Raw genomic sequence first — 17966 nt, 5'->3', positions numbered from 1 at the left:
AATCACGTCACTGAGTGGCCTGCTACTTTAAAACTGTACTATCTAGCTTAATTATATCTAGAATTAAAAATGACACTAGGTGGAGTTCATTTCACATCAAATCCTCTGTAAGGCCTTGAAGGAATATACTCTTGTGTGTACAATCAGTCCTCTGGATCACAGCCATTGACTACATCCAGTTAAGGTTAGCAACTTTTAATTGTTTTCTTAGATGTATTTATTCACTGTTTATCATTTCGTAATACCAAACCAATATACAAGGCTAGAACCATAAAAAGATAAAAATCACTAAACAGAAAATACCAACATGTATAGCTGGAATCATTCACCTGAAAGGGCCAGCCTGTACAAAACATCTTGAACAAGTTTCAGAAGCCTAGCATTGCCAGCATTCCTCTAACATCAAAATGGAAATCCAGAGGGTTGGTGCTAGAACACTAAAGGTGACCATGGAAACAGCTACAGGAGCATATGGTACCTCTACGAATGGCCCTCCTGAGGATTGTAGAGACTGCACTGGTCCACTGAAGGAGTTAGATGGTCCCTCATAAAACCAGGTCCCATGTTTACGGATTAGCCTGGCAGCACATTGGCAGTCAGTGCAGTGCAACATGCTGTTGGTAGGTCTCTTAGGTCAGCTGCTTAGTAGCTGCATCCTGCACCAGCTGCATCTTCAAGACCAACCTTAAGGAGAAAGCCCCACAGAGTGCATTGCAGCAAACCAATCTTGACATCCACCAGTGCATAGACAACTGTCTCCAAGCTATCCCTAACCAGTATGGGCATAGCTGCTGTACCAGCCAAAGTTGATAAAAGGCATTCCTAGCCACTGAGGCCACCTGTACTCGAGTAACAAAGATGGAGCTAGGAGGATGCCCAGACTATGCACAGGTTTCCTTCAAAGGGAGTGCAAGTCCATCCAGCAGAGGCTACCGACCTTTCCAAGACATGGTAAACACTTGGCCATAGCACCCAACCTAAGGGCCTCTGCTTATGGAATTTTGCATTCAAGATAGGATTGAATAAGGACCAAATGCATGTTTGCATTTAACATACGTGGCTTGCGTGTTTTCGTTTTTTTAATTAACAGCTGTTTGTGGATTGACAATTAAGTCCCCTACAACATCCCCTCCAGATTTTGTATCATTAAGGGAATGCTGTTAGTCACCCTGAGAATTAGAAAACATTATGTTTAATCATCCTTTTGCACTGTCTTCTTCATCACTGAAAGAAGCTCCTCACTTTTATTGCTTCACCACTACAGTTGTAGGCTGAGGTTCCTTTTCATTGTTACATCCCAGCTATGAAGCCTCTCTTCCAAGCCTTCAAATGTTGAATGATAGAGGGATGTTGAATAAATTGTTTTTTCTTCTTTTGGAAACTGAACAAGCTGCCTCCACAGCTCTCCCAGACCACAACTGCAACTTAGGAAAGCATTTATGAATATGTTGAAATACTTTCAGTGAACTGGGGCATGAGGCAGTAGGTTATTCTTCATAGCTTAAAGCCACATAAGGTTAAAAAGCATGCCCCAGTTACTGTGTCACTTTGAAAGAGCTTTTGCATCATTGTGTGTATGCATGTTAATGTATAATATGCATATATTATGAAAAATGAATAGAAAATAAAAATGGGAATATAAGTGGCTATTGAAAGTAACCAGCATGCTTAAACTACCTTGTTGATTATAATGTTTTACAGTAAAGCCTGAACCTCCATCACATCTGCATATAGATATGACAGACGAAGGACAGTTAAAGATATCTTGGTCTTGCCCAGCATCAATATCATATCCACTTCAGTATGAAATAAAATGCTTTGCAAATTCAACTGAAAATGTTTGGCAGGTGACGCTTTTCTTGTTCCTAAATTCACTCTATGAAATAAGCAAGCCAAAGATGAAAGTTAAGTTCTGATCTAGGAAATCCTTGTCGTAATATTAACAGCCCTGAACATTTCATTTGTGAGAATTTTGTATGTGTGTATATATATATATATATATATATATATATATATATATATATATATATATCTATTGCACTGCAAAAGTTTCTGAACACGAATAGAACTACAGTGGTGCCTCACTAGACGAATTTAATTCGTTCCACGGGTCTTTTCTTATAATGAAAAAAAAGTCTAGCAAATCCCATAGGAATGCATTGAAATTTTTTTTGCCCATAGGAACGCATTAATTGAATTTCAATGTATTCCTATGGGAAACCGCAATTCGCTAGATGAATTTTTCATAAAATGAATTTGTCTAGCGAGGCAACCTCCGCTCGAAAAATCCTTTCGTTAAGTGGAAATTTTGTTAAGCAGGGCATTCGTTAAGCGAGGCACCACTGTATAGACTTTTTCATGTAACTAATACAAACAATGGTAGTTCCATATCATGGCATGGTCCAGTAAACATTGCTGCCAAAGTGCTATTGAAACCAATTGAATTAAAGTGAACAAAGGGATTAAAACTCATGACTTAGTTTTACTGGGTTGCACTAACATTGTTTGTGCTATAGGGGCACTGATGCACGAAATTATTACTTTCTTTTTTTGTTTTTTGTTTTAATGAGATTAAGGCAAAATTCACCTTTAATGGGACCACATCCCATTGGCCCAGCTCAAACTACTTGTAAAAACTCACTCTCTAAATGCATTTTGAACTCATATGCTAAGCAAGCACAGTTTTGGCCAGAAACCAAACAGAGCTGTGAGCAAATATAAACCACTTCTGTGTGAACACATTAGGATTGGCAATTCCACCTAATGATGTTCCCCATGTACATCAATCCAAAAACTACTGGGTATGTGTGTGAATTGAAAAGGAGATCTGGAGGAACCCCTAGGTGTACATGGAACTCCTACTTTGAATTGTGGCCATAATAAGCCACATCATATCTGGATGTAAACCCCCCCCCCGGAGGGGAAGCTTTCCTCTAATTAATGCATGTCTTGGCTTCAAGTTAAAGTGGTGCAAAAGTGGCATTAATAGTGTTGTTCTGTTTGTTTTTTATGTAATTTAATAGGTGGTTGAGAAGACCATGGAAACGTCATTGATCATAAGCAATACACTATTTGATTCTTCATATGTAGTTCAAGTCCGATGCAAAAGGCTTTTTGGACCAGGCCTTTGGAGTGATTGGAGCACACCTTATAACTTGAATCTACAAGGTTTGTCCCCAGTGGAAATTTGATTTGCTAGTACTGTGGAAGGCAAAGAATGGACTAGGTGACCTTTGGGTTCCTGTCCAACTCTACAATCCTATGAATATCAACATATGATCATTATCTGTTTTGAAAAATATATCCCTATTTATAAGGCGTGATGTATGAATACATGTTATAGGAATAATATATGTGTGTGGACTTTCTTCACCAGGCCAGGCTGGAAGGCATGGTCATCTGGAAACCACAGACAAATCATACTATCAAAGAGCAAAATGATTAAAGAGTTCCTGGACATTTCTTACTTATCCAGTCTCTATGCAAAACTGCTTTATGCACATACATTCCTCCCACCCCCAAGCTCTGAGGGTAGAGCCCGGTTATAGGCACTGTGACCATTGAGTGGGAGAATGATACAAGGGATCCCTTTTTAATGGAAAATTCCCCCATGAGTTCCAAATCCCACTGAGAAGATGAGAAACTCCCACAAGTCTGGATGCTTTCAGGGGATCTATTATTATTATTATTTATATTTAAATTTATATACTGCCCTAATCCACTGGTCTCAGAGCGGTTTACAAAATAAAATAAAAATATAAAACCACAAAATCCATAAGTAAAATAAAAACAATAACAACTCAATAACCCCCCCCCCCAAGAAACCCCACATTTTAAAAGGACATAGGAAAGGAGGAGGCCAATCTTACTTTTCCCTCCATTATTATGGTGGGGGGAAAGCACTTGGAGAAAATCTTTTTTATGGAAACAGAAAGCGCTTAACTTCTCCATCACTGTGGGCCAACCCCACTGACAGGCATCAGTGTGCACAGTGTGTCTGAAATACATTTCTCTTTCCCATTTTCTAAGGAAACAAAAACTTTTAGGGTGATGGAAGGATGGGCTGTAAGTTTTTCATGCTTAAGTTCTGGCATGAGGTTCAGGTGTGAGGAAGGAGAAAACACAATTCCTGTACTTGTGAAGAGGAAAGCATTTTTCAGTTTCTTTACAAGGTCTCAAGGGTATGTTCAGTTTGGATGTGCAGTCAAGGTACTGAAAAATAGACCTGGACCCACTCCTTTGTCTGCCTCTAGCAATTGGCTTTCCGGACTGCAAACCAATTGCCAGTATATTGTAAGAAAACAGTTTCTGGCAATGCACACAGAATGCATGGGAAACAATGTAGTAAAGGATTATAAGTCTCTAATGCATAAGATGAAATATTAATATTCAGCAAACATGTGCTTTACTGGTCACATATCATGTTGTGATGAACATGACGAGAACCTTAGGAAGGGTAATATCTTCCCTGCAGGGAACTCAGATAGGTCTATTCTCTCAATGGCTAATTCTAGTATTAAACCAATAGAAAAAGAATTAACCCATTAATGAAGTTGTGGCAGCAAAGAAGCTGTTTGGTATTCACCTCAGTGCATTAACACCAGAAGTACAAAATGCTGGAACTAAACAATTATATATTTATGTATTTAATTAGAATTATGTGCAGACCTATATTTAACATTGAAGGCTGTACTTAGTGTAAATTGGTAATGCTGCATATCGCAGAGCCTGGTTTGTGGGAACTCCCTCTGAACTGAACTGCACTGCAAGTTTATTCTCTCATTAAGGAGTTACTATGCAGGAGTCAGCAAGCTAACCCTTTGTAGTGAAACACTTCATTGTAGTATTTTGCCAATTAGTGATCAAATCAAGATACTCTGGCTGTGTTTTGTCATCCACCAAAGAATTAGGACCAGTGCTATTTTTCCACAAGAAGAACTCAGCATGAACACCTCCCTCATTGTCTTAGAATGGCAATGGCACCCACCTGAGAAGTGCCAGGACTAAATTCCAAAAAAGAATGTGAGGTACATTCGGTTGAGAGTGAGTGAATGGCCTTTGGTCACCCAGTGAGCTTCATGGCAGAGTGGGAATTTGAGCCCAGGTTTCCTAGGTCCTAGTCTGACACCCTTGCCACTACACCACACTGGTTCTCTTAAACTGACAAAATGGTTTCTCATTTATAGAGTGGTATGTTGCTGTTGTTGTTTAGTCGTTTAGTCATGTCTGACTCTTCGTGACCCCATGGACCATAGCACGCCAGGCACTCCTGTCTTCCACTGCCTCCCGCAGTTTGGTCAAACTCATGTTGGTAGCTTTGAGAACACTGTCCAACCATCTCGTCCTCTGTCGTCCCCTTCTCCTAGTGCCCTCCATCTTTCCCAACATCAGGGTCTTTTCCAAGGAGTCTTCTCTTCTCATGAGGTGGCCAAAGTATTGGAGCCTCAGCTTCAGGATCTGTCCTTCCAGTGAGCACTCAGTGCTGATTTCCTTCAGATTGGATAGGTTTGATCTTCTTGCAGTCCATGGGACTCTCAAGAGTCTCCTCCAGCACCATAATTCAAAAGCATGAATTCTTCGGTGATCAGCCTTCTTTATGGTCCAGCTCTCACTTCCATACATCACTACTGGGAGAACCATAGCTTTAACTATACGGACCTTTGTCGGCAAGGTGATTTCTCTGCTTTTTAAGATGCTGTCTAGGTTTGTCATTGCTTTTCTCCCAAGAAGCAGGTGTTTTTTAATTTCGTGACTGCTGTCACCATCTGCAGTGATCAAGGAGCCCAAGAAAGTAAAATCTCTCACTGCCTCCATTTCTTCCCCTTCTATTTGCCAGGAGGTGATGGGACCAGTGACAATGATCTTGGTTTTTTTGATGTTGAGCTTCAGACCATATTTTGCGCTCTCCTCTTTCACCCTCATTAAAAGGTTCTTTAATTCCTCCTCACTTTCTGCCATCAAGGTTGTGTCATCTGCATATCTGAGGTTGTTGATATTTCTTCCGGCAATCTTAATTCCGTCTTGGGATTCATCTAGTCCAGCCTTTCGCATGATGAATTCTGCATATAAGTTAAATAAGCAGGGAGACAATATGCAGCCTTGCCGTACTCCTTTCCCAATTTTGAACCAATCAGTTGTTCCATATCCAGTTCTAACTGTAGCTTCTTGTCCCACATAGAGATTTCTCAGGAGACAGATGAGGTGATTAGGCACTCCCAATTCTTTAAGAACTTGCCATAGTTTGCTGTGGTTGACACAGTCAAAGGCTTTTGCATAGTCAATGAAGCAGAAGTAAATGTTTTTCTGGAGCTCTCTAGCTTTCTCCATAATCCAGCACATTTGCTATTTGGTCTCTTGTTCCTCTGCCCCTTCGAAATCCAGCTTGCACTTCTGGGAGTTCTCGGTCCACATACTGCCTAAGCCTGCCTTGTAGAATTTTAAGCATAACCTTGCTAGCGTGTGAAATGAGCGCAATTGTGCGGTAGTTGGAGCATTCTTTGGCACTGCCCATCTTTGGGATTGGGATGTAGACTGATCTTCTCCAATCCTCTGGCCATTGTGTGGCATATGGAATGTAGCACCTTAACAGCGTCATCTTTTAAAATTTTAAATAGTTCAGCTGGAATATCATCACTTTCACTGGCCTTGTTATTAGCAGTGCTTTCTAAGGCCCATTTGAATTCACTCTCCAAGATGTCTGGCTCAAGGTCAGCAACCACACTACCTGGGGTGTACGAGACCTCCATATCTTTCTGGTATAATTGCTCTGTGTATTCTGGCCACCTCTTCTTGATGCCTTCTGCTTCTGTTAGGTCCTTACCACTTTTGTCCTTTATTATGGTAATCTTTGTACGAAATGTTCCTTTCATATCTCCAATTTTCTTGAACAGACCTCTGGTTTTCCCCATTCTAGTGTTTTCCTCTATTTCTTTGCATTGCTCATTTAAGAAGGCCCTCTTGTCGCTCCTTGCTATTTTTTGGAAATCTGCATTCAGTTTCCTGTATCTTTCACTATCTCCCTTGCATTTTGCTTGCCTCCTCTCCTCCGCTATTTGTAAGGCCTCGTTGGACAGCCATTTTGCTTTCTTGCATTTCCTTTTCCTTGGGATGGTTTTCGTTGCTGCCTCCTGTATAATGTTACGAGCCTCCATCCATAGTTCTTCAGGCACTCTGTCCACCAAATCTAAATCCTTAAACCTGTTCCTCACTTCCACTGTGTATTCATAAGGGATTTGATTTAGATTGTATCTTACTGGCCCAGTGGTTTTTCCTACTTTCTTCAGTTTAAGCTGGAATTTTGCTATAAGAAGCTGATGATCTGAGCCACAGTCAGCTCCAGGTCTTGATTTTGCTGACTGATAGAGCTTCTCCTTCTTTGGCTGCAGAGAATATAATCAATCTGATTTCGATTCTGCCCATCTGGTGATATCCATGTGTAGAGTCGACTCATGTGTAGAGTGTTTGTGATGACCAGCTTGTTCTCTTGACAGAACTCTGTTAGCCTTTGCCCTGCTTCGTTTTGAACTCCAAGGCCAAACTTGCCTTGTTGATGTATAGAGTGGTATACATTACATAAAAATTTTGTGGCCTTTTTCAATGTATGACTCCTTTTTCAGTACATGTACATGCCATTTCGGGAAAAGTAAATATAGTAAATGGACAAAAGTACAAAGATTCACAAAATGTTTAAGGGTATGTGTCCCCACAGAAAAAAGCATTGTATACATATATTCATTTCTTTAACAAAATTTATATACGACTTGATTGTAATAAAACCTCGAAGTGCTCTACAAAATAAAACATTGAAATTATCAATAAAAGACAGTTAAAGAAATATGATTTGACAACAAATTTTATTTAAAAAACATGAAAATCAACAATAAGCTAAAAACAGGCTGAAACACGTGACAGGTTAGAGAAGTAATCTTAAACACTACAATTAATAAGAAAGGGATATTCATTTTTTCTATTATAAATTATCAATAGTAGTCATTATATATATTTTGAAAGTTTACTGCACTGCATACCTTTTGGGATGTGATTGTTTTCTTCCAATGTATAATTTTTGTCTCTTTTGTCTTTTATCCACTTTGTTTCTTGTAATAGAAGTCATGTATTTCCCTTCAAAAATCCTGGCAAGTGTTGGAACAAATGTTTCCTTTTATTGTATTTACAAAACAAAAAATAAAGTAATCTCATCGGAGAAGATAGTCTGGTGGTTAAATTTAGCAAAAGAAATCCCTAGGAGTCAGTACACACTTGTGAATGACTACATTGGCAAAGTAACACTTGTCAACTTAAATGCTATGAAGCCTGGAGGGAATTTCCTATTTAATGCCTTATACTGCTGTAATGAAAACAAGGAATGTAATCACCGTTATGCTGAATTATATATAATAGGTAAGATTCCTGCTTATTTTTAAATTTATGTTGGTAAATCTATTTTTTCTTAGATTTTCTGTTGATTAAGTCTGTCTTTCAAATAGATGTTAATATCAGCATCACATGTGAAACATATGGCAACTTGCAAAAAATGACTTGCAGATGGTCCACCAACACAGACCCACTGCTTTCGGAGAGCACTTTGCTGTTGAGATACTACAGGTATATGTTCATTTTAATCTGATGTTTTGTGAAAAGATTCCACATTGGAAAAGGTGGTGGATAAAAGCATAAAGCAAATAAATGCAGTTGAGCCTAGGACAGTCAAACATCAGGTCTGAGGCATGACCTAAAGTGAGCTAAGTCCTTGCCCACTTTTGCTAGACCAAAGAGGAAAGCCTGAGGTAGAAAGTCTTATAATCAGGAAGATTAGTTTGGGAAGTACCGGTATTTTTTTATAAGTCTTTCCCCTGTTTCCAGTCTCATTTGAGCTTAATGGCAATGTTCAGGCTAAATGTTTACCTCATATACTGAGACTCTCAGGTTTGAGATTCACTAGTAGGGTTGCCTGTTGTCTTTGTCCATGGAGTTTTCTTGGCAGGGATTCTGGAGTGGCTTGCCAGTTCCTGCTCCAGGTGGATCACGTTTAGTCAAAACTCTTCACTATGACCTGTCCATCTTGGGTGGCCCTGCCCGGCATAGCTCATAGCTTCTCTGAGTTATTCAAGCCCCTTCGCCATGACAAGGCAGTGATCCATGAAGGAAAGGGAGATGGAATTAAAGAACCTTTTAATGAGGGTGAAAGAGAAGAGCGCAAAATATGGTCTGAAGCTCAATATAAAAAAAACTAAGATCATTGCCACTGATCCCATCACCTCCTGGCAAATAGAAGGGGAAGAAATGGAAGCAGTGAGAGATTTTACTTTCTTGGGTTCCAGGAGCACTGCAGATGGTGACAGCAGTCACGAAATTAAAAAATGCCTGCTTCTTGGGAGAAAAGCAATGACAAACCTAGACAGCATCTTAAAAAGCAGAGACATCACCTTGCTGACAAAGGTCCGTATAGTTAAAGCTATGGTTCTCCCAGTAGTGATGTATTGAAGTGAGAGCTGGACCATAAAGAAGGCTGATCACCAAAGAATTGATGCTTTTGAATTATGGTGCTGGAGGAGACTCTTGAGAGTCCCATGGACTGCAAGAAGATCAAACCTATCCATTCTGAAGGAAATCAGCCCTTAGTGCTCACTGGAAGGACAGATCCTGAAGCTGAGGCTCCAATACTTTGGCCACCTCATGAGAAGAGAAGACTCCTTGGAAAAGACCCTGATGTTGGGAAAGATGGAGGGCACAAGGAGAAGGGGACGACAGAGGACGAGATGGCTGGACAGTGTTCTTGAAGCTACGAACATGAGTCTGACCAAACTGCGGGAGGTAGTGGAAGACAGGAGTGCCTGGCGTGCTCTGGTCCATGGGGTCATGAAGAGTCGGACACGACTAAACGACTCAACAACAACAACAGTAGGGTTACCATATTTCAAAAAGTAAAAGCCAGGACACTCCAAAAGTTGTTGAGCTTTTTTAAAGGAATTGACTAGTAATATCATAGAAAATATGGACGTATGGCAGCCCTATTCACTAGAGACTTCATTCCCAATACTGCTGAGCACACTTACTCACTGTGAATATATTATTGGCTCTATCACATCAGACTTTGCTTGGAGGAGGGGACTAAATCCAGGCATTCCCATGCTCCATTATCACTTGCATCATGTGATCAGCTCTCTGGTAGAACACTGCTGATTCTGTGTTCAGGGGTCAGTAAAAGGATTTAATCCAGCTAAAATTATTGCTGACCAAGTCCTTTTAAAAGGAGATGTAAATTAGTTGCTACTCACTCCTTCCATTGCTTATAGTAGGACTTAAGCCATTGTCTTCTGAAGAGTGAGTAACTGACAGTTTTCATTGTCAAGATTGCATCAGCTAGACTCCTGAAGATGTCTGACAGAAGGTCTTGATTAATATCTATTATTTAGAAGCTAAAGTGGTTACTGATTTTGTTTTGGGGATCAGTTCAAAACGGATGGTGTTCAGCTGAAAATTCAGTCGCGTTGAAGAAACACTTCCACCCATATACTCCCTATTGTGCCTTGAGGGGGCCTGGTTTATTATCTCCTTTTTTCAGGAGGCACAGTTGCAAGTAACAAGTTATTGGGTCTTCTCTAAGTAGCATGTCACCTCTGGAATTCTCTACAGGAGATGTGTAAGTAGTTGTCTCTAAGTCATAGTTTTAGTGTTCTGTCAAATCTGGGTCACTATTTTCATCTCATGCATCAATTTCATCAATGAGAACAACTTTAAACTATGCTTAGTTCAAACAAGCTAGAATCAAGCCATGGTGTATGATTCTGGCTTCTTCACTAACCATTGTATCAACTAATGACAGTCATCCAAGTTTGGACATAACATGGAGCTGTGGTTAGTTTAAGACTGATCTCACAGCCATGGCAGGATAGAAGGGGAGTAGAGCGTATCTCTCTGGTAGCACTTAGGCTGGTGTAGGCAATACTGAACTAGTTGCACCAATGGTACAATTTAGTATAAGGCAGCTTCATATGTTCCTATCCTATGAACCTAAGACCCATCCATGCATGTTTAGGTAATGTGAAGCCATGCCAGAATTATGTCTGAACTGGCCCATAGTTTCTAAATCGCTATAATCTTGTATCACTGCAACACTGCACATAGTTCAGATAGAGACAATGTGTAGCAAACAAAACAAATCACTTGATCTTTACACTGATTGAAATTTTGCAGGTGAAATTCTGCAATGCTTTTCCAACGGGAGGTCAGTCATGACTCGATGTTTATTCTTCCCTTGATGCTGGTAGTTGAAATATACTTTTTATTTAAAAAAATACTGTATTTGAAAAATACAGTATCCTGTGCTAAGTCTTCAGAGAAAATTGTACTGATTTAATCTGCATTTGTCTGTCTGACATTAAGAGGGAAAAGACAGCTAAATATGCCACTGAGGGGCCAATTAAATGAGCAATTTCCTTTCTGGCTGCCTGCTTGAAAGGTTTATGTGCCACAGGTATGGCTGGTCATTCTAATAACATAGAATATACTTTCAGTACATTTTTTTTTAAAAAAAACCAATCAGCCAATTTAAGACTTATCCATATATAGTGCTTCTGTCAAAGCAACTCCCTACTTCCATTCCTCCAGGTCCTCCATGCATATTTCTCCTTTTACTAACCACAGTGCTATTTATGCCTGTGCATACTTGGTTGGTAGTGGGTTAAAGGTTAAGAACCAGTGGCCCAGCTCACACATCACATTAAACCATAGTTTGTTTTTAACTATGGTTCAATGTGAACGAGCACCAGGGTGGTACACTTGGTCAGATGGTCTCACTCCACTCCTCCCTGCCTCCTGCTCCAGGAAACAAGCCAGTGTAGCTTATAATGATAACTGAACCTGGGCTCATGGTCTGTTTCACTCAAGAACAAATTTTGTTCATGTAGTTGTTGACGTTCATCTGTCTCGGAAGATAATGGAAGAGTACACCTTCAGGGGTAAAGTAGAACCGTTGGAGAGTTTCAGCATTTGTGGCTGTGAAGAACAATACAGAAGAGACATGTTGTATTGCACGTGCAGTAGATGAAGATAACTAGTTTTGCTGCTAGTTCAACATGGCGTTTCTTCTCTCTGTGTTTCTTCCAACAGTTATTCCTCCTCTGGTCACTGTTGAGAATATACAACCTGTCTGTCTCCAGACACTGCAATAGATTCCCGTCACTGCAAGGGATTCCCGTATGGGTGGATTAATGTTGCCAGTCTTCATGTCATGTTTGCAGACATCTTTGTAACGCAGAGTTGGTCTGCTAACAGCCCTAGTGTGGAAGCCAGATGCTCACAGAGCACACCCTTGGGGATCCTGCCATCTTCCATTCTGTGGACATGACCAAGCCAAAGTAGATGTCGCTGACAACATGCTGGAAATGAGGTCTTAGGAGAGCACACATTTGTTTAAGACTCTATCCTGCCATGTGATGCCCAAAATCTTCCTGACACAGATATATGGAAGGCATTGAGGCATTACTCCTGGTGGGTGTAAGTTGCCCACGACACACTTCCATAAAGCAGCATGCTCAAAACGCAAGCCTGGTAGACCTTCATCTTGCTATGTTTGGTTATGACCAAGCAACCAAGCAACCAACCACAAGTTCAGGCTCAAAGGTCCCAGCAAGCCAAAGCTTGCATTGTTTCATGGCAGCAACAGGACCAGATAACTTTTCAGTAATATGCACATTAAACCATAGTTTCTTTTAATCTATTTTTTTAAAAATGTGACATTCAAAGAAGATGTTTGCGGAAGGATTCCAGAGACCCATATGAACTTACCTGTTATGTTCCCAGTTGGACATTTTATATCACTGAGTGCCAACTCCCTTTTACACTAGCTCAGGACTTGGTTATGTCTGCTGCTTGCCACTGGACATAAGTTTGCTATGAAGTCTTAGTTGGAATTGTGGCCACAGTCATTTGGATTGCTTATCCTTATTTGATCAGAAGTGGGTGAACCTGCTAGGTGGGTTGAAAACACTTGCAGGGCACAATGGACATATTTCTAACCAGAGGCAAGCAGTTTGAAATAGACTACCGTTTGTCAAAGCGTGAGCTGGGTCATTCTAAGGGAGCACATATACTTGCTGCCAAAGTGGAGTGAGTAAGCAGGAGCTCACAAAGTGTTTTGTTTTGTTTTTGAATAAGCTATGACTGTACCGAGAGGCAAAGCAGAGTCATGTGGGTGTGAGACAAAATGGGAGGTCTAGACAGCTACTCAGCTTCACTGGGTGTATGCTAAGGAACTGTGCTTTTATAATATCAAAGACCAATATGAAGCTTGTTGGGGGACAGTCATATCCAGAGAGGTCTATGTGCATGTGCAAAGCACTTCACCTTGCACTGGGGGTGGTGGGGAAGGTTCCTCACCCCACCCCACAACTCCATTCTCTCATGCCTCTTGGAGTGCTGCTCTGGAATAGCCTCTGACCTTTTGAGAACAGAAAAGTGATGCCACTAGAAGATGCAGAAAACCATTTACAGTGCTTTGGATGCCTGCTTATGAGTCAATATGTTTTTAACTGTGGTACATTTGGAGACAAAGCATGGCATTTAGCAGTGACAATCTATGGCACAGTGAGCTGGGAAGCCGCCAGGTAAACCTGCCTATTAAAATACAAGCCTGCCTATTAAAATACAAACCTGGCAGTATTAGCATTCCTACTTCTAAACATACTGTCAAAATGCAGGCCAAATGTCGTAACCTCTACTTACGACTGCCTCTACTTGGATCTGATCCAAGTTGCGACCACGGCAAACCCGGAAGTGAATACCGGGTTTGCCACGATTCACACATGTGCAGAAGCGGCTGCCGCCGTCTGCACATGCGCAGAAGTGTGCTGCCGCCGAATGTGCCTGCACACAATGGTGCTTCTACCAGCGACCCGGATCGACTTAGGGATGGACCTCTGGAACTGATGACGTCCATAAGTAGAGGTTCCACTGTATATCCTAGTCATGCATTCACCGGGTGTTTCTCAAATTACAGTGGTGTTCCACCCCAAGAACACATACTGTACTTGGGGAAGCATGTGAGAGGCAACACTGTTGGACTTGATTTAATGAAGCTATAACACCAGACTGCTAACATTTCACAAAGATCCACTGAAATTAGCATACTGTTACCATTTGTTATAAGCTGAGAATATGTCAAATGAACCAGTGTGGTGCAGTGCTTAGAATACTGGGCTCATATCTGAGAAAACCAGTTCAAATCCCTTCTTATGAGAAATCTGGGCAAGCCTCTCAGCCTAACTCACTCTCAAGTTTATTTTGAGGTCGCAGACCCAGGTCTGAGCATCTCCTAGAATTGAAGGGATACATATGTCATTCAGCCCAGACAAAGAGATCCGGCACTGAGGGCCTTCTGGCGGTTCCCACACTGCAAGAAGTGAAGCTACAGGGAACCAGGCAGAGGGCCATCTCGGTAGTGGCACCCAGCTCGTGGAATGCCCTCAGGTGTTAAGGAAATTAGTAATTATGTAGCATTTAGGAAACATCTAAAGGCCGCCCTGTATAGGGAAGCTTTTTAAGCTTTAATGTTTTGCTGTGTTTTATATATGCTGGAAGCCTGCCAGAGTGGTTGGGGCAACCCAGCCAGATGGGCAGAGTACAAATAAATTATTATTAATATTATTATTATTATTATTAGTAGTAGTAGTAGCAGCAGCAACAACAACAACAACATGTCAATTCTGAGGTTTCCTGCAAGGGAAAGGAGTATTAGATTTGGCTCAAAGCTGCTCGGCTGTGGGATCTCTGGGGAGGCTCTCTCAGAACCTTAGTTCCCCGCCTTCCAAATGAAATTATTATTTACCTGCTTCACAGTAATTGTGAAGAAGAATAAGTCAAAGGATTGTAAAGTATTCTGCGTGCTAGAAAAGCTTTATAAAAAATAAATACAAGTTTTATTTAAAAATTGAGGGTAACATATAGCCCTGAATAATTTTTGTTCATGAGTGCACACACAAATGAAAATATGCCACCAATGAGTGAGAAGGAAATTATACTTGTCCACAGGCTGCAAAAAAGTGTACAAAGAGAATAGTATAGCTGATTCATGTTTTATAAAAAATTACTTAAGAATCTGTATTTTGAGCTATCCATCTACCTCGAGAGATTCCAGATAGAATTGGTAGTTTTGATTCTTTACAGCAGGAATGGGGAACCTGGGATCCCACAAGTATTCATGGATTACAGCTCCCATCATTCCTGGCCATTGACCAGGCTGGCTCAGCTGATGGGAACTGAAGTCCAACAACATCTGGAAGGCCACAGATTACCCACCTCTGCTTTACAATATCTTTCCAACATTCTCTTAGGCCAGTATTAGAATAATTCATTCATATTCCCAACAGGATGTACATTAGAGCCAGTTGTTGTTGTTGTTGTTATTGGCAGGATTCCCAGTGACTTAAACAAGTGGCAAGGCATGCTCTTTTTTTTAGTGAAATTGCCAATACATTGCCCATTGTTGAATGACTAATGTGAAACTGAATAGAAGCTGGGCACATCTTAATTTCAGAAAGACTCCAAACTCTTGGCTTTGTCAAGTGGGACAAATCACATTCGTGATGTAAAACAGTAATGTAGGGAAGGTTTGTACAGGTGTCTGCTTGCGAGACGGATATGGATCTGTCACAAGATTTGTGCACTTACATCTATCTTGTAATAGGTACATTAAGAACCTTTTTAATGATTGTTTGAGTAATTGTTTTTAATGATTGTTTTTAATTATTGGAAATGGAGAGCAGCAGCCTTGCTTAGCCTAAAGTACAATGACCAAGGTTGCAAACTGATGTGTTCCTGCAAAATTTGCCCGGCTCAGGTTGAATGTTTCATTTGTTAGTTCCTTAGACTACAGTCCAGTAGTGCTTAATTTCTAAAATGGGAGGTACTGAGAGGTACCACAGGGATAGTCAATGTGGTACCTACCAGATATTGTTGGACTACAGTTCACATGGTGGGGATAGCAATGGCTTCAGTCTAGGCCCAGACCTTGAAGCATGTTAATATGAGGATGCCATTTCAGTGCAAAGAATAACCCACAGCAATGTCAGTATAAGCTCATTACCTTTTTGAGGTTCCATTCACTGACCTAGAAGGCTGTAACATGCACCCGCCCCCCCGCTATGGAAAGTGGTTATAGGTAGCCAGTGGTGAGATATAAACATTCACTTGCTTCATCTATTTTGCATTCAAACTATCACAAGAATTTTCCTTGGATAAGACCGACTTCTGTTTTGCAAGACTGTTTTGCAGTCCCACCTGCAATTCTAACACCATGATACCTTTCATAAGCAAAAATATGTTGGTGAAAAAGGTAATTTAACAGCAAAGAATAATTATATGTATGACTTGTTATTCCATTTTCAGTGTTCAAAGCGATTGTTTTGGTTTTGGGAACCATTTTTAAATGACTGATTCTAAAAGGGATATTTAGTCCATTTCAGCTGAGTAGGCAGAGAGAAATTCTTAAAAACATTTTTTGTTAAATTGATAGGTAAAAAACATGGCGTTTGAGGGCTTTCTCATCTGCATTAGTTTTTTTTACAGCATATACAAATGACAGTTTTGCATTGTTAATCTCCAGATGCATATAATCTCATAGCTAAACTGAAAATAATGTTTTCATGTCTTTTAAAGGAGTGATGTGTATTGTACAGAGTCTCCAAGTATGCCTTCCGATTCGGAGGTAAAAGAATGCTCTTCACAGACGAATAATTCTTATGAGTGCATCTTTCAGCCTTTTTATCTCCTGTCTGGATACACAATGTGGATAGAGATTAAGCACTCACTGGGGACAGTGACATCACCACCAGTGTGTATCCTTCCAAAAGAAGTAGGTAAGTGAATTTTTTTTTCTGAGAATGGATTATTATTATTTATACCCCACCCATCTGACTGGGTTTCCCCCGCCACTCTGGGCGGCTTCCAACAAATACCAAAATACATTAAAATCTCACAGATTAAAAACTTCCCTAAACAGGGCTGCCTTTAGGTGTTTTCTAAATGTCAGATAGTTGTTTATCTCCTTGACCTCTGATGGGAGGGTGTTCCACAGGGCGGGGGCCACTACCGAAAAGGCCCTCTGCCTGGTTCCCTGTAGCTTTGCTTCTCGCAGTGAAGGAACCGCCAATAGGCCCTCGGCGCTGGATCTCAGTGTCCGGGCTGAACGATGGGGGTGGAGACACTCCTTCAGGTATACAAGACCGGGGCCGTTTAGGGCTTTAAAGGTCAGCACCAACACTTTGAATTGTGCTCGGAAACATACTGGGAGCCAATGTAGGTCTCTTAAGACCGGTGTTATGTGGTCTCGGCGGCTGCTCCCAGTCACCAGTCTAGCTGCCGCATTCTGGATTAATTGCAGTTTCCGGGTCACCTTCAAAGGTAGCCCCATGTAGAGCGCATTGCAGTAGTTCAAGTGAGAGATAACTAGAGCATGCACCACTCTGGTGAGACAGTCCGCGGGCAGGTAGGGTCCCAACCTGCGTACCAGATGGAGCTGGTAGACAGCCGCCCAGGACACAGAATTAACCTGTGCCTCCATGGACAGCTGTGAGTCCAAAATGACTCCCAGGCTGCGCACCTGATCCTTCAAGGGCACAGTTATCCCATTCAGGACCAGGGAGTCCCCCACCCCCGCCCACCCCCTGTCCCCCAAAAACAGTACTTCTGTCTTGTCAGGATTCAACCTCAATCTGTTAGCCACCATCCATCCTCCAACTGCCATTGATAAGTTTGCACCCAAAAAAGCTTGAAAGAAACTGATCTGACATTGTATATAGTATAATGTTGTAACATAGCTATGATTCCCCTAGAAATGTTCTAGGTGGATATCTTCCTTAATTCCATACTTTTGTAAACTTATTAAAGGTTATAAACAACATTTTTATCAAGGCTAAAATTTCAGCAATGTTCTACTTTCATTGAGTAGATGAAGAAGAGAACAAAGT

General features: G+C 41.0%; 1 protein-coding gene across 1 annotated transcript in view; it reads left to right on the top strand.

The window, feature by feature from the left end:
* Positions 1-17966, top strand: part of LEPR (leptin receptor) — a 53876-nt gene that overhangs the window by 25231 nt on the left and 10679 nt on the right. The window contains exons 6-10 of the mRNA XM_035122208.2: positions 1702-1847; positions 3024-3168; positions 8107-8400; positions 8487-8604; positions 16657-16856. Of these exons, the coding sequence (XP_034978099.1) occupies positions 1702-1847; positions 3024-3168; positions 8107-8400; positions 8487-8604; positions 16657-16856 (903 nt within the window). The remainder of the gene's footprint in view (positions 1-1701; positions 1848-3023; positions 3169-8106; positions 8401-8486; positions 8605-16656; positions 16857-17966) is intronic.

Source organism: Zootoca vivipara, chromosome 7, assembly GCF_963506605.1.
Source record: "Zootoca vivipara chromosome 7, rZooViv1.1, whole genome shotgun sequence".
Taxonomy (NCBI): Eukaryota; Metazoa; Chordata; class Lepidosauria; order Squamata; family Lacertidae; genus Zootoca; species Zootoca vivipara.
Note: the sequence above shows the minus strand (reverse complement) of the source record. Positions and strands in the feature narration are given on the sequence as shown.